General features: G+C 40.7%; 1 protein-coding gene across 1 annotated transcript in view; it reads left to right on the top strand.

Annotated features, from left to right (window-relative positions):
- The window catches only part of zfhx3 (zinc finger homeobox 3), a 135,834-nt gene that overhangs the window by 89,625 nt on the left and 19,036 nt on the right, over positions 1-27,173 (top strand). Inside the window, exon 6 of the mRNA XM_022743576.1 lies at positions 22,199-22,306. Coding sequence (XP_022599297.1) covers positions 22,199-22,306 — 108 coding nt within the window. The remainder of the gene's footprint in view (positions 1-22,198; positions 22,307-27,173) is intronic.

Raw genomic sequence — 27,173 nt, 5'->3', positions numbered from 1 at the left:
CTGAGAAGAGAATCTTTGTATTTTCTTGTTATCAGTCTTAAAGAATCCACTCATTTAATGAGAAAGTATTCAAACTGATTGCTCCATGAGTCCAGGCAGTGTTGCCATGAGGTCTTGCAAATATGTGATGAATGAAAAGACACTTATTTTCTAGAATCATAAAATAATAATGGAATAATTGATATTTTAAAGTTATTTTTCTAGTCATGTCACTACCAGCTGCAAATCTGACTGACTGATTATTCAATAGACCGTAAGTGGTTTAACATTGAAAATGACTTTCAATGGGCAACCATTGGAGTGTACACCCCCACTCACAATGATTCCTCTCAATAACTGGGAGATTTTTCATATTCTTTTATCGCAAGATAGAGACCGTCTTTAAATTAGTGCTTGAGCCATAGTACAAAGACGAGCACTTAATTTTCATGATGTCTTCACAGAGCAAGCCGGAGCAGTTTTTATGTTGCTTGGTGACCAAGGCTGCTCCCTACAGTGGATTACAAAGCATAAGAGGAAGCAATAGATTTGTGCCATTGGTATGTTAAGTCCTATAAAATATTTCAAAATGCATGTGTCTTGAAGGATATGCTATAATCCACAGGAGGCAGCAGGTGAATGAGAATGAGGCCTCTCTGCAGTGAGACCTAGGTTTCAGTTTTCCACTACCTTCAGCAAATCCATGTGCAAATTGTATAACGACTAACCTCAGTATATTTAGTACACTGTTAATGGCCTTCTGCCTTGTGAAGGTGTAATCATGCGTGATAAAAACCGGGCCCAAGTTACTAACCTAGGAGCAATCTTGTGTGCATTAAAGTGTCTTTTTTTTGTTACAAAGGTCATTCATAACTTGGTCGCGTTGTTGATGTACAGTGAGAGATATTGATTGATTAATGCATTAAGTGCTCACAATCCATTAGGTTCTGTGAAAGGGACTGGAGAGAAGACTTGCTCTTTCTCTCACTATGTATTTTCACCTCTCCCTGTTGTTCAAAGGCCATCATTTTTTGCTGGCAAAGTTTAAGGGACAAAGGCATGAATATCTGCCAACTAATGCATTCAAAAGAACATTGGTTCTCATAAGTGTCAGTTCAATTACTCTGAAAAGCTTGACAAGGAATTGCTCTTACATTAGCCTTCTGTTCATCCTGACCCAAAAAGAATAGTCTTCACCTGCTCTAAAATAGGCACACTTCAGCATCTGAAAGTATGAAAAACATTCACCATCATCTGTTTATTCTGAACATACAGCTTCACCAAAACAATGCTCTCTGCCACCTCGCATTGATGTCACAGTGACTGCCCTTCATTTGAGGAGCAACAATAAACCATGTCACATTCAGTGATGACAAAAATTATTATTTTCAATCTTTCCTCTGTTTTGAGATGATTTTGTAAATCCACTGTCTAAATCAGAGTAGACACATGTTTTTTTTTCCCCCAAACTCTGTGTACCTTCTCAGGATGGTTTTCAGTACCAATGATAGGGTCATGGGATCATCAGACTGCAGACTACTTAGTGACAAGAAATAGGAGACCTTTATCACCTGGGCCCTAAGAAGGGAAGCCCGTGAAAGGGGCCTGAGAGTCAGTCATTACCTTAGAAACATGGGAGGCATTAGAGATTCATAACAGTGTGCCATCTCTGCACCTTTCATCTCCACCAGGGCCAGCTCCATTAGGATCTTTTATCTTTGTGCTGATGGCTGCTCTTGATAATGGGGCTGCCGAGAAATCCCAAAAAGTAAAGACTCAACTCTGACACTATTGGCCCTCCCTTTCTTCAAGTAGAGTAGTACATCAGAGTACAGTAAAGATATACGCATGCTTATTAGCAGTCTTAAGACCCGATTTACTAGCTTTCTTTCTCTTTTTTTTTTTTTTTTTAGACATTTTCCTTAAGAAGTTGATATCCACTACTGAACTTTAGTTACTGCTTTATGGTTTCACCACAACATAGCTGTTGCTGTCCCTTTCATGTCTCACCACCTTTGAATCTGCAGTCTGATGATGATGAAGCCAACGCTGTAAAAAAAAAAAAAAAATCTTTTTTATTTTTTACATTTCCTTTTTTATGCATGTTATCAATCAGTGTGCCTCTGCTACCCATGTGACTGGTACAGTTTTATAAGGTTTAGGTTTAGTAAAATATTGGCATTATTCTCGCTGATCCCTCCATGAAAATGCATTAATGATATCCCATGCAAAGCCTCATTGAAAACTTTGCTTTTGGGCAGACAAACACAACTGCATAATGGTATAGTAATTCATGCAAGCCAATGTTTTTCAAATGTTACAGTAATTATGAAAAATATTCATACTTTTCCCCTACATAGCCGCAGCAGAGCAAATCTCATTTCCAAGGCAAAGCGGCGAAGGAACACACTGAATAATCATTGTGTTTAATGCTCTGGTCATAATCCCAGGTTTTATGATGGTTTTCTAATGATTTTCTAATGATGTTAAATATTAGTAGAGAGTACAGCCATAATTTGAACACAGCAGTCATTTTTTCAATGCTCTATCAGCACACCCGATTGCAACTACAATGAATATTGCACTGGGAATGAGATTTAAGAGCCATCCCTTTTGGTGTTTTATTTTGCCGTCTCCCCATCTGCCATAAATCCTCATTGCTCTGCTCTTGAAGCCTCCGCCCTTGCCTGCTTTCCCCAGGTGGGAATACAATTAGGTGCAGGGGCCATTTCATTCAGTGCCACTGTCTGTCCACCGCAGTCATTCGTAAAAAACGCTGGAGCTGTCCCAGTGGAGAAAACAGTGGACTCTTGGGAAATATAAAAAAACGAGGAAAGAAGAGGGAGAGAAACAGAAGAAAACAGTGGAGAGATGAGCACAAAGACAGGAAAAAATCTCCAGAATTGCTGTCAGAGAAGATACAAGCTTGGCCTCTGATGAGTGACAATATTGAGCAAAATATGTATTGGAGACAAAGGCTTTGTCTCCTTCCTGTGCCTTTTCAATGAATTACACCTCTCCACCCCCTACCCCCAGCTTTTTAATTAAATGGCTGCAGCTCCATCTCTCTATCCGTAGCTCCCCATTACAGAGGCTAGATAAGGGATTGCTATCTGTAGCATGTTAAGAAAGGCTGCTGGGCAGCCAAGCCTCATGAAATTTGTCACAAGATCTCATTTTCCTCATTGCCAGACGTGATGCTTATAATTGATGTGGAGGCAGCAGTAATTTATTGGCCGTCCGCAATTATCATCCCCTTCTAGCAGGGGGATGTGACTGCAATTTATAAGTGTGTGCGTGTGTGTTGTTGGTGTGTCTGGGGTTGGGGGGGTGACATTGTATCGTATAAATTAACGCAAAAACATGTTTCTCCTTATCACATGGTAAGTGTGTATGTGTGTGTGTTTGCCACTTAAGAATGCAAATTAATGACAGGCTCCATATCATAAACAATATGGGGCCTGTAATGCAACCATGTTCAGTTTAGGTGTCGAGGCTGTCAGTGCGCCAGCTGGACTTTCACACACAGCCGGGGGGTGGAAGGGCAGCCAGAAGCCTGGGAGGTGAGGGGGGGTCAGAGAGGGCGGGCCAGAGGGGCAGAGGGGGCTGGTGCTGCAGCCCTTTGTCCACAGCTCCTCCTTATGTCTTTAGGGTTTGTTTTCACATAGTAAAAACAATGACCCTGGGGGTAGATTGTTAATAACGTAGTTGTCTGAAGAGTGAGACTGTCAGACATAACGCAATCAGTCAGTGTTTTTTAATCAAAAAATTATTTCTCTTCTTAACTTTCCACTGGCACATTCAGAAAAGGAAATGCATATAGAGTACTCACGAATGAGTCCTAAAAACCCAAAAATTAGTTAGCATTTTAGCACCTCCGGTTCCCTTGTCCCTAATGGGTTTGTCTTTTGAATGGGTCTTTGGATGACTGAAGTAAGGTGGTTAACACAAGCTCAAGACATTTTCACATTTTATTCTACGACAAAAAATATGTCATTAAATATCCCAGTCCATGATTTCTTCAAGTTTTTACGTCTCCTAAAAAAGGTCGGTTGTTAACAAGTTGCTAAATGAGACTACAGAGATTGTCGGGGAGGTTAAACGTCATCAAGCCAAACACAAAAACCGATCTACTCACCAGTCCACATTGACAGCCTCGTTGTGTTTATGCTTGTGCTTTTGCAAACTATTACTAACTTTGTTTGAGGAAAGGCAATTATAAAAGAGGTAATTGTGTTAAATCAAACCGCAAGTTGGAAGTTAAGTAGTGGTGATGTTGAAGTTTGTTGATGTTGAACATTAGCTTTTTACTTCCGGTGATTGTATTTAGCCTTCAAAAATCATGGAAGCCAAATCCCTTTGGCATTTTGTCAAGGGAACCAAGGTGATGCTAACTTTCTGGTCACCTACAAAAATATATCATCCCTGCACTCTATTGTGTCCAGACCACACAATAGAGTTCCACTATGATACGAGTAACAATGTGAACTGAAGGTAATAGCTGATAATAGAGAGCTTCTCTCTGTGTTATACACTCCTGAAATAGTTAATGATTTTAAGACATCTTGTTAAATTTCACTTCTCATGGAGTATATACATTTCTCTGTGCTGTTCATACCAGTCAAAAATAATACATTTTCGCATTGCCAATATGATCTCCAAAGACATTGCATTAATAAAATCTGCATTTATTAACATAGAAACATCATTAGTGGTATCAAGGCAGAACTTCAGCTCAAACATGACGCAATTCATGGCTTCTTTGTACTAAATGGGTAATGTTCATTTACCAGGCTGAGGACAGCGTGCTACATTCAATGTTGTCCATACATTAATAATGGAGACTAGGGTTTTCTTTGACGTGGGTGTATCTGTTTATCCTCATGCACAATCCACTTTATTGCAGAGGGACAAAAGCAAATACTACATTCTCTAAAAATACACTAAATGCTAAATTCAAGACCATATAATTTTCTATTATTTGCTAGACAAATAAATATTCACAGTTGTGAAAGAAAAAATTTTTAGGTCTTTTCTTTTTTTTTTCCAGAGACTTCTTCACCAACATCAGCTACACACACACACACACACACACACACACACACAGACACAACTACGAATGTAATTGAGGGGGAAAAGTTTCATGTACTGTGCCATGTTCTTGCAGCGTTTGGCACTTCTTCATATGATCTGCTCTGTAGACGAATAGCAGGTTTAGTGGTGTGCAGATTTTCCTGTTGCACAGCGGTGAGCTCCATGGTCAGAGTGGATTGCTGTCATGCCATGGCAGGGAGGAGAATGAAGAAGATGAGGGCTGTCACCAGCAGCCACTCTGAGCATGCTCAGTTTGTCTGGGGAAATGGAACCTGTTTGTTTTGTCTACCTGCACGCCTTTTGTGTGCAGTTGCCAAATTAGACTTTCAAATCAAGAAGCCAGTGGGAGACCAAGACTCTAGTTTTCTCCTTCCCTTTAATAATCATCCCTGTTTACTCTTCAGGGAGTCATCTTTATATATTTTTTTCCTTAAACGCATCCTCTAAGCAGGGAGAGTGTCTTTAATAAAGCAAGCAGGCAGAGCACCATTCCAACATGTGAATTGCACAGGAGAGAATTGAGAGATGGAAGCAATAGAAGAACACCAGGGGAGTGGGGGCTGCTGCTGCTGCACCCTTCATGCTATTATCTTTATGGCATAGCAAAACATGCTTCAGGCAATCAGCATGAAATTGTTAATTGCTCAGCCCACTTGTGCGTTGCTCAGGGGACAGGGGCCTTCAGGAGGTCCCGCATCATGCGAGTAAGGGGTGTCCGACTAACTGCCTGCACGCCTGGTCTCCCACACGACACATAACGCTGTCCAACAAACATGTTGTCTTCTCTCACTCTCGGTGACCTTCACATAATTGCATTGGCAATCACCAGAGGCACATTGCACATAGTGTATTTAAGAATTCAATGTAGCTACAGTAGAATAATAGAATAACAAAACCCTGTGTCAGATTATTCTTGTCTGTTTTCTCTGAAATGCAATGTGTAATACCAGTTTGTCAGGGAGGCACAGATGAAATGACAACACTTTTCAGCAAACCCAAATCCTATGCAGAAAACAGACATTTTTGCTGAAAGACTTAAGAGGCATGAGGCCACCGCCTCTTCGTCCTGGATACGATCATCGCAGGGGGCGCTTTTGGTTCCGATATGATTGCATACATACACAGACAAAACTCACTTCCTTGCTACCCCGTTCCATGCACCTTTTCACCTTTTTAAGAAGTGGCTCCAGGTTACGATATGCAAGACATCTTTTCAAAACGAACACCACCCCTGCTGTAACATGCTCAGTCAGAACATAATGCCCCTCCTCCTTGGCTATCAGTTTTGTTCCTGTTGGAAGAGAAGGAGAAGGAGCAAGGTTACACGGGGCGTCATATTAATGGGGCCTGTCATGCGCGTTGATCGTCTTAGGCGTGGAGGAGGATGAGCGCTCAAAAGGTGTTGTCTTCAAATAGGATTTCTGCAAGTGAGACATCCTCGTTGGGTGATATCCCCCTCAGAGCAGCCACTTTCTTATAGAATGATCTGTTATTAAGCAAATGAAGTGCTGCGGGCCCAACGGTAAATCCCTCCACTTTGTCATGGTGTGCTCTCAGTTATCACACCCTGCTCCTTCATTCATTCCTGATGTTCTACCCATTTCACCATGTTATACCAGAGCACAGCAGCCTTGTATTTGAAGTCAGTCGCCCCTTTGGAGCTTGCATGACACAGAAAGGATTCCAAGTTGTAATCAATGACTCCTCAAAAGGCACATTGATCTTGTATAAAAAAAAGGAAGTTTGAAACTAAGCAGGCTTTTTCTCCTGAGTAGATTAAAGTTAAAGGCACAATTTGTGATCCAAATGTAAAGAAAAGGGTAGACCCACTGAACATCAGATCTCAGGATTGATTCTGCTATCACTTCAAGATTAACTTTTAAGTACTTACAATGTAAAATAACTCAATCTAATGTTTAGGTTCATTTGTTTTGAATCATAATCACTTGAGAGACACAGAAAATGTATGATTTTCTTAAAGTGCTTGATATTTCCTTGTTTTGTTTTTTTTTAAACTACTGAACTTTTAAAGAAAAGGGCTGAAATGAAGTTACAATACCAAGTTACAGTTTTTACACCACGTGTGTCAGATCACTTAAACTTTCTTTATTTCAGCAGTGTATATCTTGAATGTTGGACCTCATGTGTGTAATTTCAGGTCTTATAATAGGACTACTCTTACTAGTGGCTAGTCAGAGGAATGTTCAACCAGAAACCCTTACATCAGCTCTATCAGTCCACTGTGTAATGACCCTGGCTAAGGAACAATTTGGAAATCTCTTAATAAACTTTGGTTTGACATGGGCCTTTTGTCCCAGCCATCCAGATACATGATAGAAGAGAAAGAAGGGGCGATTGGACGGGGGTGGGGTCGACAGGGGGAATGGCAACTGCTAGACAGGAATTGATTACATTAATTGATATGCCAATATGTAAGCTTGTTACATCCACCATTGCTTAGGATGATGGCTAACAGGTCCTGCTGATCAATGGAACCAATAAAGGCTTCATCCATTAATGAGCAATGTGGTAATTAATGTTATCCCTAAACCAATTACCTCAGGCAGTGCATCTACAGGAAAGCGCAGCAAATAGTCCAACCAGGTTATCTCTTTTATACTCTTAGCAATTTTCTCATGCAGCCTCTTTACTGCTCTGTGAATTAACATGGCTGTAAGGCTGCACTGGCAGTATATTCACAAGCCATAGAAAAATAAAATATCGTGAAGTGTTTCCAGAGGTTATCAAACAAATTGAAAATAATTTTTGAAAAAAGAGTCATAGTGAATACTGTATTTACATGACATTACACTCTTTGTTGCCTCAGCCTTGACGTTACAGAACCAGTTAAATAGACATAGCTTCATATTCTAAGCTAATCCATTTCATCTTGTCCCTTCTTATTTCAGCTTGTAAAGATGAAAACTTTGTTGTTGTAAGGATCCTTCTCCTTTTGCTCAGACTTCACATTCTCTATGTCCTCCTTTCTCATCTTCTCTAAAAATGATCTGCTCTGCACACGCAGAGGAACAGAGATAGAGTGAGGTTTCAAAGGTCCACTATTCAGTTAACAAAAACTGAACTGATAGTAGACATGATGGTAATATAACAAACATGTTTGTTGGCCAGTAACTCCAGAGGCATGTAATTAAGTAATTATTTCACCTCTAATTGTACGTTGTGTGCATGGTAGTTGATGTGGTGAAAAATATGTGTGTAGTGCGTGTGCATTGCCACAAAGGCCTGATTGTCTTGACAGTTGCAACAAAGAGCAAACCAAAGAGTCAGAGCCAAGTAACAAACCACACCTTTCCCTGAAAGACACACTGTCTGTACATGAATAATAGCAGGCTCATAAATCGATAGTATTGTTTTTACGCTTTAAAGGAAGAATCATATTAACTGGAATTCATTGCTCAACATTTTCATTCATCTCATCTTCATATGATGTAAATAAAACAGGGTTTTCTGCATTTCATTGCAAGATTACTGTCAAACAACAAAAGAAAAGTATAAGGTGACAGTGTTGTATTCTAAGTCTGGCTTTGGAAACAATAACATGTTAAATGACAGTCATGCTGATCGCTTGGCCCTGCCCTCCATGTTTTCCTTTACTTATTTATAGTAAATACACTCATTGAGCAATGACATGGCGGCTACAGTTGGTTTCGGTCAATTATGGATGCTTCTCTGGAAAATGTCTTTATTAAGTCTTATAAAGCACAAGTATCACTTAAATTTCTTAATTTTGTTGTATATTTAATATCACCTAAATGTGGTTATAGCCCTGTATTTAGACATGTATAATGTGTGCAATTATATATTTATCACTTATGTCTGACCTTGTAAGGTAGAGCTGTTACGAGCCTGTAAAAAGTAAAGATAAAGTTCAGTTTTTTACTTTAAATATTCCTCCCTAATCTGACTTAACAGAATAAGAAACAGAACTAAGTGTGAGATGATGACTTATTAGTTGGGACAAGCCCTTTAGACCAAAATCCAGTTTATGTAATGGGTGTTGCAGGAGTGCAGAAAGGCCCATCTGTCTCTCTGCCTATTATCCGAGGCCTTAATCGGGACTTACAGCAGGGCAGGCTAAATAAACAGTAAGTAAGTTGTCTTGGGTAGAGGAACGTCAATGCCTGCAACTTGCTCAAGCCTTTGCTCTGAATGGTTCTGTATTGACCCCTCAGGACCCCCCGAGAATTCCCTAATTGAAAATTAATATTGAATCAATGCTGCGGGCCATTTGCATATTGATTATAAACATCCAGGAAGGCACCAAGTATGTCTGGGATCAATAGGGCCCTTCTGCAGCAGGCCTAGTGCACTACATCACATGGCAGCTGCCTGCTCCTGAGGTTAATGACTGCTGCTTGTTAAGGAGCTCTTGTCAGGTAGAATCCAGCTGCAGGGTCTTTCTGCCAAAGCTGGCAGCAGGTGAACTGTGGAGGGTGGAAGAGGGGGTACAGATGAAGGGGAAGTATGGGATTTGGGCAACCTCTTTTGTTTTAAGCAACATGGAATCCAAGTTTATCTCTGCATTAGACGTGTTAGCAACTTATAGACATTATTGTTGCTCTTTATCGAACAGTGTTTATGGCCTCCTTTTGACTCCGTTATCTGTATTTTTGGGTCTTGGAACCCTAGCTTTGAACTCTGACCACTGCCAAATACAGAGCATAAAATACAGCAACCATGTGCGTTTATACTCTATATGTGTGTGTGTATATAAGAGAGGATAAGGAAGGGAGCCTGATCAAAGATAACACCAACCATTTCCATCCCCTGAGGGGAGAGAAAACAATATTAGGTAGATCAAAAAGGCCTTTTTTAATTTGGAGTGAAACTTTCACAGCATTACAAGACAAAGGAGACCCACAATCCTCCACTTTCAGGCACCTATTAAGATTCAACAACACATACATTCCTCTCCCAAACTCCATAATAGTTTCCACATGTTGAAGAGATGTTAAGGAGGCAGGAGCATAAGGGATGGCAGCGGAGACAATGGAGTGAAAAGGTTAGATGCTGATAGGGGGAGATGAAGAAAGAGATCTCCATCAAACCATCGTCTCTGGTAACATGAGCATAGAATCACACAGAAACCTGACTGGCTGGTTTAGTGGCAATACTGAAGCCTGGTTAAACTAATAGGGCTCTCTCAAACTGGTTGATTCTCTGAACCCACAGGAGACAGCAGACCTGGTGTGAAGCACATGTGAGAGCAGCTTATCCTCCAGTATATGAAAGGCAAGGTCTTGAATTAATTCCTCTGTGCAGTCTGTGTCCATTCTCCCCTCGTCACCACCCCCACCTCAACCCACACCCTGCACTGGGAGCTAGGGTCTGGGAGCCAAGAATGGAGTGCCGGGCCCAGAGAACCAGGCTGCATCTGATTGCTTCATTACAGGCCCTTTCATTGACTTGGTTGCACTGAACTGATGAACTGAGGCAGTGGACAAGAGCACATAATAGGAAGAAATGAATTCTTATCACAGCCTTCTCAGGAGGCCAGTGGTCCTGCCTGGAGCCAACAGAAGCCATGACTGAACGAGGAGGGAGGGGGCTGTATCCGGGCCCATTCATGAGCCAGAAGCAGGATCTAGACTGAGGACATGATGAAGCTTTAGGATGTTGGATCAGTACACAGGGGAGGAACCATGAATCCACAGAGAGGCATATTATTGTAGGCAGCTTGTTTTAATGATTAATTTAGTGATTAGTGTTTGTTTTCTCGTGGTAACTGACACCCACGGCATAACATTTTTTCAATTGTTTATTCCAGCAGTCCTCCAGAGGCAGACCTCTGTTAGTTAGAGTCCCTGCTTTAGGCCCCATAGCAGCACCCAAACACCAACCACTGAGATGAATAATTAATTTTGTACCTTACTGGGCTCTCACCCCTAACTCTACAACCTCTGGCTAATGAGTGAGAAGAGTCTTCTTCAGCGAGGACAATAGCAGCACCCATTATAAAAACAACAGCAACACTAACAACCAGAGCCATGCATACAATAGAAATGTATTATGTGATATAGCACAGCACCAATTTAGCAGCAGGCTTGGTCTCCATAGGGCAGAGGTTGTTAATCCCTGACCGTGCCTTAGAGAAGCAAGGGACTCCATACCTCTGACTAACCTGCTTATTTCCATGCCTGTATGCATAGTCAGCATTAAACTGAGGAGGAGTAGGAGTAGGGGGGGGGGGGGACCCCAACGTTTTACAAATGCTGCAGTTGTGATCCTTAACATTAACATAACAGTTTCCTGTAAAAGTTGAAGTTACCTTAAATTAGCTGATGTTGTGTCATTATGTTCCACAAACGTGCATAAATTGAAAAACTATTTAGTGGAGACTGCTGATGGGCCGGTCATGTACCACACCTACCTGCCAATGTGCTCTGCTCTTCCCTCTTCCTCCCTGCCGCCATCAAATCTTTCCCCTCCCCCTCCTGCTCATACCTGTTCACTCGGCACAAAATGGATGCTGCAAAGCCATTTAATTGGCCTCCACTTCACAATTCAAGGGCATCTGAAATGTCCCTTTAATAATATCTCTTCGCCTACAGAGCTGTTCTTGACTGTGTTTAGGAAGAATGCACTTTGCAGTAAACAGGCGTCTTGTAGCCAGTGGACATAAGACAATCTTGGGCCTCATCCTAAAGATCTTTTGACCTCAGTGATTGCCACTGGGGTGTTCTGGGTTTTCTTTTGTTTTTTTCTTTTCCTTTTTTTTTTTTTTTTTTTTTTTTTTTTTTTAGGAAGGAGTAAATGTTACTGTCTGTAACAGTATTGGATTTGTTAGTCATTTTGGTCATTTTAGAACAGCTGGCCCATGTTTTAGCCACATCATCAGTTCCATTTTTTTTTTCCTTTCCTGTCTCGTCCTCTCCCTCTCCTGTGGCTGAGCCAAAGATAACTGAGTAGCAGTTTTGACTGTAATCACTCCAAGTCTCTTTCTCTGGAGAGCAGCACAGCGGGCAGCACAGTTCCACCCCTCTAGGAGCTTTCAGCCCACTTTCAGAGTATCATGACATGTTCATGAAGAATCAGACGAAGACAAGATTGTGCATCCATGTACATATACGTAATTTACATGCACACACCTTTAAACTTTAGAGCATTATGTCATTTCAAACGTTCTGTGTCCTAACAATAAACAATAATCAAACTGCGGTTAGAAAGAGAAAAAATTTGACCCACTCTGAGAGGGTACACTCAGTTGAACAAGTGGTAGAACCAGTTATGAATATACTTAACAGCTAAAAAAAAAAAACAGCCCTCACGCAGGCTGAACTGTGTAGGCCTGCTCTGTCAAGTGTCATTCTGAGGCATTTCTGTATCTCAGGTAAAATTGAAAGCCTAAAGCAATTTGGCATACTGATTAGGCTCATATTAATACAGGTTAGATATACCACCGAGATTAGAAGGATAACTAGTTTAAATGATGGTTGAGTTGGTGCATTACATCCCATCATCTGGCTCCGAGTCTATTTTGTAATTAAGGCTGTAAGGTGTGCGCATAATCAAATAAATAAATAATGCTGCCAGAATTATGTGATAATAAATTAATACATTACAAGAAGTGAATAAAGGAGCAGCTAATTGCATGAGATGAGTCTGTTTCATTAGCCTTTTGAGAGGAAATTTCATTGTATGCATCACAAGCCATACTGCCAGATGGAACCCAGTTTTTAAAGTATGCAAATAAGGATAAAGTATTGTGTTAGGAAAATCATAACACAGCATTTGAATAGACATCTAGTTGTGATTTTATTACCTAGGTTCGATGTAGTTTCATTGAACCTCTCTTCACTCCAAACAGCGACACACAGAAGTCAAGGAGAAAAGAGGACAACACAGAGTCTTTAAAGAGAAATGCCTCATAACCCAGAGAAAGGTGCTGACCTGTGCTGGTAGTCTCTACGTCTTTGAGGGTTTTTAGTATCAGGCTGTTAGGGAGATATAAAAATATACGACTCCCTGAGTAAATGCTTTTTTTTTTCAAATTTCAATATAACTTCAAATATTTACTTATCGTCCTTCAACATGAATACATCAAAGGTTTATAAATTAGCCATAAAGGTGATCTGTACTACTATTTATGCTCAGAAAATCAAAAGTTATGTTTGTTTTTTTTTGTATACTTACAATACACTTTGCAGTATTGATATTCAGTTTTATTCTCTTTCTCTAGACCTAGTGTTGCAAGCAAAAAATAAACTTGGTTAAATGCATCTCCAATAATTGCACTGCAAAGTTGGTTGATTATTTTGTACATAATTACAGTGGAAAACAACCTGCCTATTAAGCCTTTAATGGCAGTAATACAGAAAGCAATTACCATTACTTTGCTGCTCATACTGAAAATAAAGATTTCTAAATTAAAAGGATCTTCTGACTACTGCAAAGGCTAATTGTGTGGGGTCTTGTACAGACATCTGGTTGTACATCATTTGTAAGGGCTAAATGCTGATCAGTTAGGAAGGCTTTTACAAGCTGTGTCCTAAGTGTGTGTTTTTGGGACTGCTCTGCTGCCAGGGAGTCTGATAGCTCTTGAATTATTTATCTATCAGGCTGCTGGACGGTAGTCACGGCGACCTAGGCCCCGTAGTGTTTGTCTGGCAACATCTCCCTCCAACAGTAGCCACTGGCAGACAAGGGAAGGGGTGCTAATGAGCAGGGCACAGTGTGCATGGGACCAGAATTTTCTAACCCTCCAACCGTTCCTAACATACAAACCCTCATCACTGAATAAAGACGCAAGAAAGATTTACAAAGATCTGAGTGCAGAACTTTTTAATTAGGGAAAAGATGAGGTTAGAAAAAGAAAAAGATTGAAAACGAAAGATAGAAACAACCACCCGTTTTCCTATTAAGGAGAAATGTCAAGCGCGGTGGTGAAGCAATAGTCTGTGTGCATCCCTTTGTTGTCCTCCCTGACATTGAAGGCTAATTTTTCATGGTTATTTGAACTGGAAAATGAAAGAGAGGTTTGCGATTATTTCCTATAAATGACAACACAATCGCATTACGCTTCAGTACAAACACAGAGAGGATATTGCCTTTTCATATTTCATGTGAAAGTAATGGATGGGCTATGCAAAGAGGAACAGAAAGAAAGACAAATGGTGAAAGAAAGCTCACTGTTTGATTTGTATTAGAAACAGAATGGCGAGAGGTAGCAGGAGTTTTTTTTCCCCAATAAGTGGTAGCACTCTCATAGATGTTTTAAAGTGCCTGTGCAGTGTAATCATTGGATTTCTTTAGCAATTAGCTATGAGCAACCAGCCGAGGTGGTTGTTAGAAGAAAAGTTGGCCAGTGTAACCACTGCAGTCTCTACTAGAAAAATATTTATCCACTGTAACGTCCCCACACACACACACACACACACACACACACACACACACACACACACACACACACACACACACACCGTCTCCATGTATATCGGTACAGCTGTGTGATGTAACCAATAAAAATAAGTGTAAAAAATAAATACGATAAAACAGGAGCCCACCATCCTCCACTTCTCCTCTCAACTATCCTGAGGCATCTGAACTTAGGAAGCCGTTAAACTTTTTAGAGCAAACACGTGTGAATGAAACCCTATATTTTATATTTTAAATAAAATTGATTAGAGAAATTTGTATTCATAACCCTGTCAGATTCTGTTTTATCTCGGCGTACGCTTTCATAAACAAACAGCGAGTCAGGCGCAGGGCTGTGGATGGAGACAGGGAGGCAGGATGACCATCGAGCAGGATGGCAAACCAGCCAACTCTGATGGGGCATGCTGAGAAATGTGTTTGTGTACTTTAAGTTCACAAAGATTGAAGGACCAGCAGGAAAGCCTCTGCTGGCAGGACTCATGTAAATAGGACCCAAGTGGGAGCTGTGAGTCGGACTCCTAACACGCGCCGAGGTAGGCGCTACATACATCCAACCATGGCAACATTGATTTTCTGAGCTAATACCTCCACAGAACAGTCCACAGGCAGATGGATGCACTACAAAGATATGCAAATGGTGCATTCGATAAATCGACAGGCAGAGATCTTTTTCAGACAGTCCACTGTACTGGTCTGCAGTGCCTAAAAGGAGAGATAAACAGATAAGTACCTGTTAATGGACATGCACATACACAAGTGTGCACACTCAGACAAACATACAAGCACCTGCCTGTTACCTGGGAAAACTTGGATCGATAATAGAATTTCATGTTAAGCAGAACCGCTTCAGAAAAGCACATCAAATAAATACGGGGACTATCCAGCATTAGCTTTTTATGTGAAAGGGCTATTTTTAATGCAGTATACTATATTTTTAATTTTCAAGGTTTTCTTCAAGAAACCTTTTTGCTCTGTATATTGTGTATAATAACAAAACAAACTGTGGGTATAGTCATATTCAGTGTGCTTATTAGTCAGATATGAAACAAAAGCTGCTGGGTGTATGTCATATATAATAGATGTGGGCTGTCTTGTTAAGCCCAGCAGGCTGTATGTGGCTGTGTCTCTGTGGAGAAAGGCTCTGAAGCTCGCTGTACCTGGTAATTAAAGAGAGTTTGTGGCAAAAGCCAAACATCAGGAGAGATGAGCTATGAACAAAAGAGCTGTGACAGTTTCAGGTTATGTGATTTTTGTGTCCCTTTTTTGCCAAATGAAAAATCAATACATTTTCCGGGTTATACATATTCAGAGTGTCCACCATGCTTCCGCCCTGATGGAGAGAGGGGTGGGGGGCTGTGGGCTAGAGTGGGGGGAGTCGCCTGTCCGCCTGTCATAACTGTACCATCGCATTTTCCAACCCACTGGTGAATATTTCAGAGTTGATGTGATTGCCCTTCATGACAGCGGTGATGCTTTTTTTTCTTTCCCTTTTTTTCAGACACCCCTTCAGCCACCCCCACACTCCGTCAACCCACCCTAGTTCTGTTTGGTCCCTTTGAATAGCTGCAAATAGGTGAAGGCATTGTAGTGTGAGCTGGAGGAAGAAGAAAAAGACGCATTAATAACAGCAGGTTGATTTAAGAGGGGGCAGCAGTGGAAGACGATAAGCATAAATGCGTGGCGGGGGGTGGCAGAGAGGCAGAGTGACTCTTTGTGCAGGACAATGTCCCTTAGGCAGAGTAGATGGAAGAGCACTGCCCAGTGATGTTTTTGCCCCCCATCCAGGCTTTTAGCCCACCATCCTAGCAGGGAAAAGTACAGCCTGCATCTTCCATTGTGTTCATAATATGTGTTAGTGAGCGGCCATCATCTTGGACATTCAAGGAAGTCACAGTGTGGTGTGTGTGTTTGTATGTGTGTGTGTGTGTGTGTGTGTGTGTGTGTCAGCTGGGGCAGAAGAGTGAGCAGTCCCTGAATGCTCACTCCCTGTGTAGCCACATTAACCTAGATCCTCCTCTCCTTCATCACTCAAGTAAAACACAAAGAGAAAAGAACTAGAGCGGCACTCACTTTATCCACTTTATTTGTATCTATGTATCTAAACATGCCATTATCACGAGGAGTATTTCTAATTAGTGTCATTTCCCATGAGGTAACGCTTTAGGGAAAGCATTTAATATATTGCATGGTGCTCAATAACAGTTTCTAATTTACTTAAGTATCAAGAGCACAAAGAAACAGTTAGCCACATTTAGTGTGTTTAAATATATGTTTTTTTTTCCTGCTAAATAATACTATTAAAAAACAAAACTTCTATGCATGACTCTGTGACCTGAATGCACCGAGTGTCCTTTAAAATGGCCAGTGACTTTGAAAGGCAAGGGGGATCAAATTAAGTATTGTGTGGGAGACCTATGAGGCTGGTTTGATGAGCAGGCACCACCGGGAGAGTAGTGGAGCATTGGAGGAGGGGGCTGCCGCGATATTGTTCTAAGGCAGTGTGAGCTATCACTGCTGTTTGTGATTAACTTGCCGTTTAAAGTTTTTTTAGTTATTAGCTGCCCTAACCCCGTACCCCTCCTCCTCCATCCCCTGCACCTCCTCCTCTGCTATCCCCCTTCCTCCTTTCCCCTCCTGCCCTCAGCCCCATGGAGACACAAAGTATTCATTCACATTTAGATCCTGAGGTCACAGCAGGGCCAGCAGGGAGAGGCCAGCGCGTCCCCCCATAGACAGGTCAGGAATCTAACACGTAACTCCGACCAGCAGCGCTGAGGTAGCTTACTCTTCTTTCCTTTCAAAATGTGAAAGTGTGTGTGGGAGAAAGGGAGTGAGGGAGGGAGTGAGAGCACGAATGAGAAAAAGATGAGACAGATGCACTTTCATTTTGTGAGCGTGTGGCTGATCTAGAGTTTGGTGCGTTTGCTGACATTTTACTACTTTGATTTTCAGTCATCTTAGATATTTATGTTCACATTTTTGAACATCTCACAACTGGAATACATGGAGTTAATCAGCTTTTATATATCAGTATGAATGTTTTTGCAAGTCATTTGAAAAGCACTTTTTGCACAGCATATCACATGTCCACATTTTAATTCAGCTTTGTAGTGCATTGACCATTATGATTGCTGATAATACCATGTTGTGGTTTATTGGTCGTTCATAAGCAAAAGCCCCCCTTGTCTCTGGCCAGGTTGTGGTCATGTTTTGCTCTGTTGTGGTTTTATGAGGTAGTTTGTGAGGATGTAAGAAGGGAGCGTCTGTGTGCGTGCCATGCGTGTGTGCGTGTGTGTGTGTGTGTGTGTGTGGGTCGGGGGGGTGTGAGGGGGGGTTATGAGGGGTGGGAGTATTTTCCTGTGTGTTGTACTTTAAAAGGGGGTCTTGCGTATAGGGCGCAGAGGTGCTGATATGAGGAGCGGACAATGCATGAAAGCCCTCAGCATGGGTCCTGTGTCTCATTGTCCCATGGTACCCTCCTGTCACTTTCATTTTGCACCCTCTAGTCCAGAGTCAGGCCAACTTTGATATAAGGAAGGGGTGCAAGGGATGATGGGGGGAGCAAGAGGGGGATTTTTAAAAGAAGAAGTAGGGGAGAAAGATAGAGTCTGTGAAGTGTGAAATAAGATTGCTTTTTATCCGACAGTGCAGCGCTAAAGAAAAGGAAGCTGTCCGGGCCTGGATAAAGCGGGGGAAGCACACCTCTCTGATTTACAGTGCGGCCGTGTAACACCTGGTTAAAATGATAACAACAGCCTCAATAATCATAATGAGAGTAATGAGAGCTTAGACCCACACAAGAGCCCAGAGAGAAGCAGAGCTCAACCCTCACTCCCAGTACTCGAGAGCCGGGGAGAGGGAGAAGCTCAGCTCAGCCCCCGCACTGGTTCTCCAGGACTTATGAAAGCCAGGAGAGAGATAGACAAGACACTGTTGTTGACTAAGATTCTGTATATGCAACAAAAAAGAGCAGAGTATAACTACTGTTTGAGGAACACTGGAGCCATTTGCAGGTAGGACTGGGATTCTGTACTTTAAGAAAGGCAGTTATCATCATAACAGTATATTCTGCTGAGGCCGAGGATGGAGGAGGAGCCTGACCTAGTGAAAGATATCTAGAGTGACTATTATTACTTGCTGCTGCTCTTCTCTACAGTCTGGGAAGGAATACTGGAAAGTGCAGTGGTTACCATCAATTATTTATTAGGCCGTTTGTGCTTGTCAGTCTGATTAGCATTAGTGTAATCACTGCTCTTCAGGGGAAAGGAAGGCTGCTCTCTCTCATCTGAAGGTAATCTTGCCGTTTTCAGTGTCTCATCTTCACCGGACACCTCTTGCATAGCATCTGCTTTTGTCATCTCCACATATTTCTTGCCTTTTCCCCTTCCCCGTGTGTCTCTGTCTGTTGCTGCTCGGCCCCTTCCCCCTCTCCGCACCTCATTAATGTGCGTGAGCAAGTAGCACTCTCCCAGCTTGTAGAGAGTGACACCTATGGGCCTGATTAAGCCTCTGCACTTGCTGGCAAAAACACGAGAGGGGAAGATGGTGTGTGAGTGCGCGCGTATTTCTGTGTGTGTGTCTGTCTGTCTGCGGGATGTTGGAACAGAGAGTCCATGGACTGTCCCCACTGAGTGACTGGCAGAGCAAAGCTGATATTTATATGCTCAGAACAGATGAGTGTAATCTCTGTGTCGGCAATGGGCTTATTCAGCTTGCATGATTAGATTAATGGAACTGTTTCATATCATTGTATTAGGATGGTTAATGAAGACAATTAATTAGAAGACAACCTTCAGGCTATTGTCCTTTACATCTCTGAAATTTGGGTTAGAAATGGCCTGCTGCCATAGCTTTGAGTGTTTCTCCTCATCTATTTTCAGAGTTAATCTATGGCTACAGTTTTAGTGTCTCTTCCATTTGCATCCTACTCTTAGGCCACTCATGACCTTTCATTAATTATTGTCGGCCTGGCTTTAATCATTCTGTAATACCGTTGCAGATGAGACGAGAAATAGGCAAAGCCATTTACCACTTAAAGATTTGACGCTTCTCCTGGAATTAAATGTCTTCATTTCTGCATAAATTATGGACTTGGCTGTGTGTTGTGTGTGTGCTAAAAGTGTCATACATGTTGATTAGACACAGAAATAAAAACGAATTGAAAAAAAGAAGGAAGAAAAAAAATATCAGTGCACATGTGAGCATGCACATTGTGTGTTCAGGAAGTTGGGGGTGGATACAGAGAAGCTGAATGGCATTAAAATGTTGGCTGCCTATCACAGCAATGTTTAAGCACAAAGTGTGTATTAATGTGTAGGTGGGGAATTAGTCTCACTACAAGTGTCACATAGCTAAGAAATGACACCATGCCCCGTTTTTAAAGGTGAAAAAATTTACCTGGGGATTATTTTGTAATCTGAGCACCTATGCAGCTGTACAGTATCCTAATGCTCGCACAGTTGTGGAGATTTATGCAGGCAGGAGTTAGATGGGATTTTGGGACTCTGGTTTTCTGGGAATGTTTAAGATCCGCCTCACCAGCACGGGATGGGCTGCACTGGATGGAATTCATGGGTTGCCTTGGAAACATAATAGAAACATGGTTAAAAATAAAAGAATAAAATGTATTCATTTCTGTGGGATCCGGGGAACACTTAAATATGCTTTTTACTAGGAGCCAGTCATCCCTTTTAAATATCTTTATTTAAACACGGGATCATTGGATCACAGGATCGGCTTTTAGCAGTAATGTGTAACAACACAGTTCATACATCTATCACTCTGCTCAGCTGTTTCCTACAGCATTTGATCAGCAAGCAGGAAATGGAGGATCCTGCTCCTGTCCTGCCAGTAATACAAAGGTGTTTTCCACTGACTTTGATTTTTTTAAACTGAGTAACCCTATAAGCATGCAGTTTTATCTAGAATAATGCAGCTATTGTTATGGCAATAAACACATATTATGATTTTGTAGCTATAGTTAGCATTTACTCAACCTTTAACAAAGATGGCTCTCTTAAATGTATTTTAAAAATGGTACAAAATATGCATCCAACCTTTTTATTTTGAGCTATTGAGAAAAACATTTTCTTTCACATATGCAGCAGAGCATGTCAAATAAAAAAAACAATTTCCTTTAATGTAGTTTTCATTTATAAACATGACTTATTTGTGTAAGGCATCTCTGTTTACCCAGCAGACAAAAATGAGGTGTTTCTGAATATTCTCATCTATGAGTAGGAATTGGCATTGGTAAAGGGTCTGTGAGAATAGCCATGTGGTTCAGAGATGAATGAGTGTTCAAAGTGTATCTGTTATAATGACACATACCGGAGTTTGAGAACGCAATGTCAACTCTATATACAACGTATGCAATGTTTCATAACTGATGGGATAAACAGTGAGTGCTGGGGATAATGTAACATCATAAAAGTGGTTTTGGCTGTGGGTAGTCATGTGGTGAGCTAGGATTGGATGTGTGATGACTGCAGGGCTGAATACTTGAACAGGATATTTCAGTAGCTGTTGTAGCATTGTCAATATGTCAATAGCTCATAGAGTAGAGACCTGAGCATGAAAGCATTTTCAAAAGAGCATTTAAGTACATTTGCTGAGAATTAGCTGACTTGTGTAATAACTGATAGGGCCTATTGACTGCGGCCTAGTTTACTGTTGTCAAATCAATGCTATTGCATGCAAGTCCCACTACTTTTAAACAAACTTAACAGGCAAAGGGGATGTTCAGGGGGCACTGGAGGGAAATAAACAAGATTGATGCCCTTTTTATTATCTGTTTTTGCTATCTTTTCCTCTGTGTGTTACTTACAAATGGCATTATCGGATATCCATTGTTTGGACTTCGATGCTCCTAAATGGCCTGATATATTGAGCTGAGGCTTTTAAGGTGGTTACAGGGGATTTCTGCCTTTGACTTGGCATAAAAATAAAAATGAATTGTGGCTTTGAAAGTTTTAAATATTTATGCTTTTTTTCTTTTTTTTTGGCAATTGTAGCATAGAAGAAGTGAAATGAGACTTTTATTGTATTGTTGGTAAGTAACCTAGCAGATTGCAGCAGGGGACAGTAATGTATGTGTGTGTTTGTGTTCATGTGTGCATGTGTGTGAGGAAGAGAATGGGGGCTTGTCTAGTATAAGGTCTTTCTCATGATACTGCTCTCACAATTATTTTTCCATCTGCCCACTTCAGACCACATGTGTGCTTTTTTTCTGCAGTTTTATGTCCACATTAAACCGAGGAAACCATATTTGTGTCATGGTCTTGAATACATGGAGAAATACAATAAATTAGGTCTCAATGCAATACACAATATAATACTACTACCACTACTACTACTACTACTACTACTATTACTAATAATAATAATAATAGTAATAATAATAATATTACTACTACTACTTCTACTACTACTACTTCTACTACTACTACTACTACTAATAATAATAATCATGATAAATTCTCCTTCCCCTACAATTCAATTCAGATTTAATAATTCTTGTCAAAATAAATTTCACAGTGATGATCAGACAGCACAGGACAGAGAGCAGAAAGCAGATTCTGCCCTCTTTGTCTGCTAGCCTTGCAACTGTGTGTCAGCAAATGTAATTGTTGCAAGCTCCTATAGAAAAAAACGCTGCCGTCCCTTTAAGTGCTTCCACCAATTCTGATGGCGTGGTGATTTACATATCCCGTCCTCCCTCCCCCTTCAGGAGAGCTGAGCGAGGATGTGGAGGCTGCTAGTGAGACCACCACAGACCAGGAGGACCAAACCAAAGACAGAGAAAGTGGGGGGGAGAAGGAGCTCACCAAAGGGACAGGTAAGGCCAATATTTACACCACACACATTTAGGGACTACTATTCACAGGAAACATGTGGCTCTGCTCCTGAATGGTGCTGAACAGCAGGCCTTTTATCTAATTAGATTACACATATTTTAACAAAATATTGAGAGCATTTTTAGCATGAAACACTCAATCCCGAAACTCCCTAAATCCAGTTCTATTTTTCAGTGGCTGCTCTTTCATGCTTCAGGTTTCCAGGCATTAAATCCCATCAGATACAACTGGGATAAACTGTCAATTTAGGTAATATGTTCAGGTGACATGTGACCCATGTTTTGTCTTTGCTCAATAGGTGATGTGAAGAGAGGGGCCTGTATGCGTAATTCCAGCTGAGCCATGTGTGTACGCACATGTGATGGCACTGCCCTTTTCTCAGTTTTGCTGCACACACACAGGAACACAGACAACATTTACCTGTGTTTAATGTTATCAGATCAGGATGGTTTTGTCTGTGGTCCTCTTTATTGACAGGTGTTGGTGGTGACTCCTAAGCAGGGGGCTGGGCTTAGGGTGAGGGGAGGAGCTTAGGCGTAAACAATTTCTGGCCAAGGGCAGGCTGCAGCTCCTTAAAAAACATTTGAGCATTTTAGGATCTAATCTCACAAATGTTTTCAAATTAGAGGATATTTCCAGTTTGAATGGTTCATTCAATGATACATTGTCATCATAGTATGCATGTGTGGATTTTCTTTTTCACTTTGTGGGGCCAATAATAACAGTTTGTGTGCTACATGGTTAAACAGCTTTAAACATCAAACTCTAAACTTTGAGTGCTATATTGTTTAACAGAAAGAGTTTTTACAGTGAGAGATGACGGCATCGCTGAGAGTTGATGTAAAAGAACCAGTTGAGGTTCTTTTAGCAGTTGTGATTCTGTTGATGGTGGTACTGGTAGAAGTATTGAAGCAAAAAACAATTGTAGTGATGGTAATAAAAGTAAAAACTAGTATATGAGCTAATTTAATAACACTTATGCTCTGTATGGAGAAAAAAAGTTTTTCCTCAGATTGCCAGATGTGTAATAGATGTTGATACTTAAAGTGCTTTTAACACAAACACCACCCTCAAACTGTGCTGCCCAACTTTATCTCCTCCACATGAGTGAAACTTCTCAAACACAAGTTTAATAAGAGTCAAGTTTAAAGCAACAGTCAAAAACTTGATTTTGTCCCACAGTGCATGTGCATCACTGCATCTAATTGTATATAGTGCTTTTGTTTACTGATTGTCTTCAGATTTCACAAACGTCAATGTAAATGAAATATAGTTTCATTTTTCTTTTTCTATGCACAATTTACTTTGTACGCCTGTGTTGGAAAAACAATGCTGGCAGTTAAGACATCTCTTATTCAATAGAAGAGATTTCTGATAATGATGACACTGAACAGTAACAGGCCTGGGTAGATGCTTCTCACTTGTCTAACTTCTTGTGTTTCTGCAGGATGTTTTGATTTACACTAGTCAGGTTAAAAGCTGGAAAACAATTCAGACCTTTTGCATACCTAAGTTTTTTATAAAGTGCAGCAAAAAAAACTTCATCACAGTGTTTGAAGCCCAGCCTTTGTAAAATGTCTTTGATATTCGAACTTCTATTTTAAATGAGGCTGAGTTGTTTGTGCTCTTTGAAAGGGCGACACTCTTCTTTGATGGAAGAAATAATGATATGCATGCCTGACTGAATATGGCTAAAAGTATGTTTTAGCACATCAAAATAAAGCACTTTAAAAAGCATTAAAATGAGCTGGCCGATTAATAATTCACTCATACCTGTGGTGCACAGGAAGACGACTCCTCGCATTAGGATTCCTCCTTTTTGAAAGGCATGCAATTTGATACAAGCATATTCAGTTCCTTTCCTCCCCTCTGTCAGTCGCTAATCACCAAATAAGTGTGTTTCTGTGTTTTCACAAAGGAAATATGTGCTTGCATATGAAAAATTTACAGCTTCCCAGCAGCTTATTAGAAACGCTTAGTTAAAAATAGCATGTGCATTAGGGAACCAGGTCTGAGGTTCTGTTTGATGTCAGTGAAAAGGTGGGTGGGTAGGCTGGGGTGGTGGGTTCAAGGCTGTGTTGTCAGCGAAAGGTAGACAGCTGTAGTTTAATGGAAGGGTCCCTTTTTGTACTTCAAACTTTTTGTGATGGATGAATACAATGCCCATTCAAAGGAAGCACAGAAAACCTGTCTTGTACGAAAAAAGCGAGGAAGACCTCACAATGCATTTGGTAAACAGAGGAGCACTTGTTTGGGCCTGTGATTGTCTGAAGATGTTTGTACAGTAGACACACAGATGGTGTGTATGTTAGAATATGGTGTACGAGCGTCTCGGCCAACCTGTTATTTATCTGAAAGGTGCTCAGTCTCCCACTGTCTGAGGATGAGCTGTTTCTAAGGTCCATCATTAGAACTACTGAAGTATTTCTTCTCATCGCTGTCATGTAGCTGTTGGAACAGAGCACAACATTGTTCCTTTACAAATGACAGTCACTGTCAGACAGACAGCGTTAGCGAACACAGAAAAAAGGCTTCCTCCCTTTTAAAGCCACTGTCAATCTTATTTTCTCTTTCTTGTTCCACAGCTCCTCAGTATTCATTAAAATCATTTAGAGGTACATCAGAAGCCTTTGTAAAATGCATATGTATTTGGCATGTCATCTCTTGAAAGATGCCTTCATTATTCGGTTGTTTTTTATTTATCTTTAAGATAGTACGTATATACAGATACATGCATTCAGACATATGTAAATGTCATATGCTCCCAACACTACAGGCAATATGTGGTGGAACTTTTCTGTGATTATACAGTACAGTATCATAAGGACATATCCAGATAGAAGAAAATACAAGTTAACAGCAAAAGTAATTATAAGTGGAATACTGAAATCTTAATGTATTTGGATAATGATGTTCATGTTGGCGGTAGCTATAACTTAATCATCCAGCGTGATTAGTAATTCAGAGGGTCATTTTTAATGCTAGGTATGAAATATGTATAAATGGACAGCCATGAGCTTCTTTCCGCGTACCTCCTTCACCTAGCTGAGACAGCACTAGCAAAAGGGAAGAGCTTCTGCATAGGAGCAGGATCCTTACCTTCATTAAAGCAGGTGGTGTATTTATGCAGCAGCTGAACATATGGGGATGCAGCAAGGAGAAAGGCAGGCAGGATGGCGGCGAGTATGGGGGAAATAGGAAGGTGAAGAGAGCAGAAAGAGGAGGAAGGAGGGGAATTGTTAATGCACCTGCAGACTTGGACACAATGTGATTTGACATATTTAACATAAATGTACAGGAACGGTTGTATTGAAAGTTGGGGACCCTATGTAGGGAGATGGGGAAGAGGGAGAGAGAAGGTCTCTCCATTCTGGTGCTGGGAGGATGAAATTGAGCTTGATAAATAATTCTTTTCATACCTCTTTCCTTACATTCAATTTATGGGAGAAGAAGTAAGGGGGGGGGTGTTGAAAAATTATATTTCAGCCTAGCTTATCCACATTCTCAGACCAGCAAAACCGATGAAGATGACAAAAACAAATGATTGTTAATGGTAAGAAGGTAACACATAAGGAGATATACAGTATTCCACTCATATTCTGTAACCCATGATTTTTCAAAACTCAGGTAATATAATGATAGTTTTAAATATGTTTTTAAACACATCCATTTCCCTGGTAAGCATACATAGAGTCCCTTAAAGTTATGTCATTTTGCGAGTCTGTATTTAAAAAGGTAAATCATGTAATCTGTGTCTATTTAGCAATATTTGTTTCTGCCCTCTGCAAATTCCTGAAAAGATATTTAAAGCTAGTCAGAATATCAGAGAAAGGACTTACATAAATTTATATATATTGCAGCGTTTACTGCTTCAACGTAAACTTTGTAATGTTGTGTGCAAATGCTTATAGCCTGCTGCATTGCTGAAGTCCAGATTTGTCTACTTTGAGTAAAAAGTGTTTTTAGATGTCATCGTTGGTGAATGATGTCACAGCCTTGAGTGTATGTTTGTATGCAGTGAATCCCTTTTTACTTTTTATTATCACTCGCTGGACTTTGTCTTTGCTAGCTTCAGCTTAAATGTTGGTGTTGTTAAGGTACAAGTGTGTAGGAGTATTTGTGGATCACCAATTAAAGGTGATGTGCCAGTTCCAATTTAGCATTTGATTAGCTGCAACACGCTGTTCTTACACTGCCTTTGTGCAAATAGTGCATATTTTCCTGTTTCATTATGCCCAAAAACATTGCTTTTACTTCTCACATGTTGGGCTTGACAAATAAAATCAAAATATTTGAAATCTATATTTATACATATTTAAACCTTTGTGCATTCTAGACTAATAAGAATATCTGTGAATTATTTGAAATTAGATAGTAACAAATTATAATCCTTACAGATTGTCTAACAGATTCACCTGACTATACCAGCACCTGTGTCTATGTTCCAAACCTGTGCTGTGTTTTCCTCTATCACGAGGCTCCTACAGTAGATTTTCACACAGACCAGCTAAAAGAAATGCTCCGAACTATTTTCAGTCAAATGTTGCCACTTAAACCTGTGAAACTATTTAAATGAAGACTGGGCAGCTGGCTGTGCTCACAGTAAACTCTGTTCTCTGTGTGTGTGTGTGTGTGTGTGTGTGTGTGTGTGTGTGTGTGTGTGTGTGTGTGTGTGTGTGTGTGTGTGTGTGTGTGTGTGCGCGTGTGTGTGTGTGTGTGGCGTGTGTGTGTGTGTGTGTGTTTGTTTTTGTTTTTGGCTCCTCATCCAGCTGTGTGTTTGTGTAAATGTGCTTGAGCGTGCACATACAGGTGTGCCGTGTGTAGGAGAAGCAGATGTTGTGTTGTACA

The sequence above is a fragment of the Seriola dumerili genome, unplaced genomic scaffold, assembly GCF_002260705.1.
Source record: "Seriola dumerili isolate Sdu_G_001 unplaced genomic scaffold, Sdu_1.0 BDQW01000003.1, whole genome shotgun sequence".
NCBI classification, from domain to species: Eukaryota; Metazoa; Chordata; class Actinopteri; order Carangiformes; family Carangidae; genus Seriola; species Seriola dumerili.
Note: the sequence above shows the minus strand (reverse complement) of the source record. Positions and strands in the feature narration are given on the sequence as shown.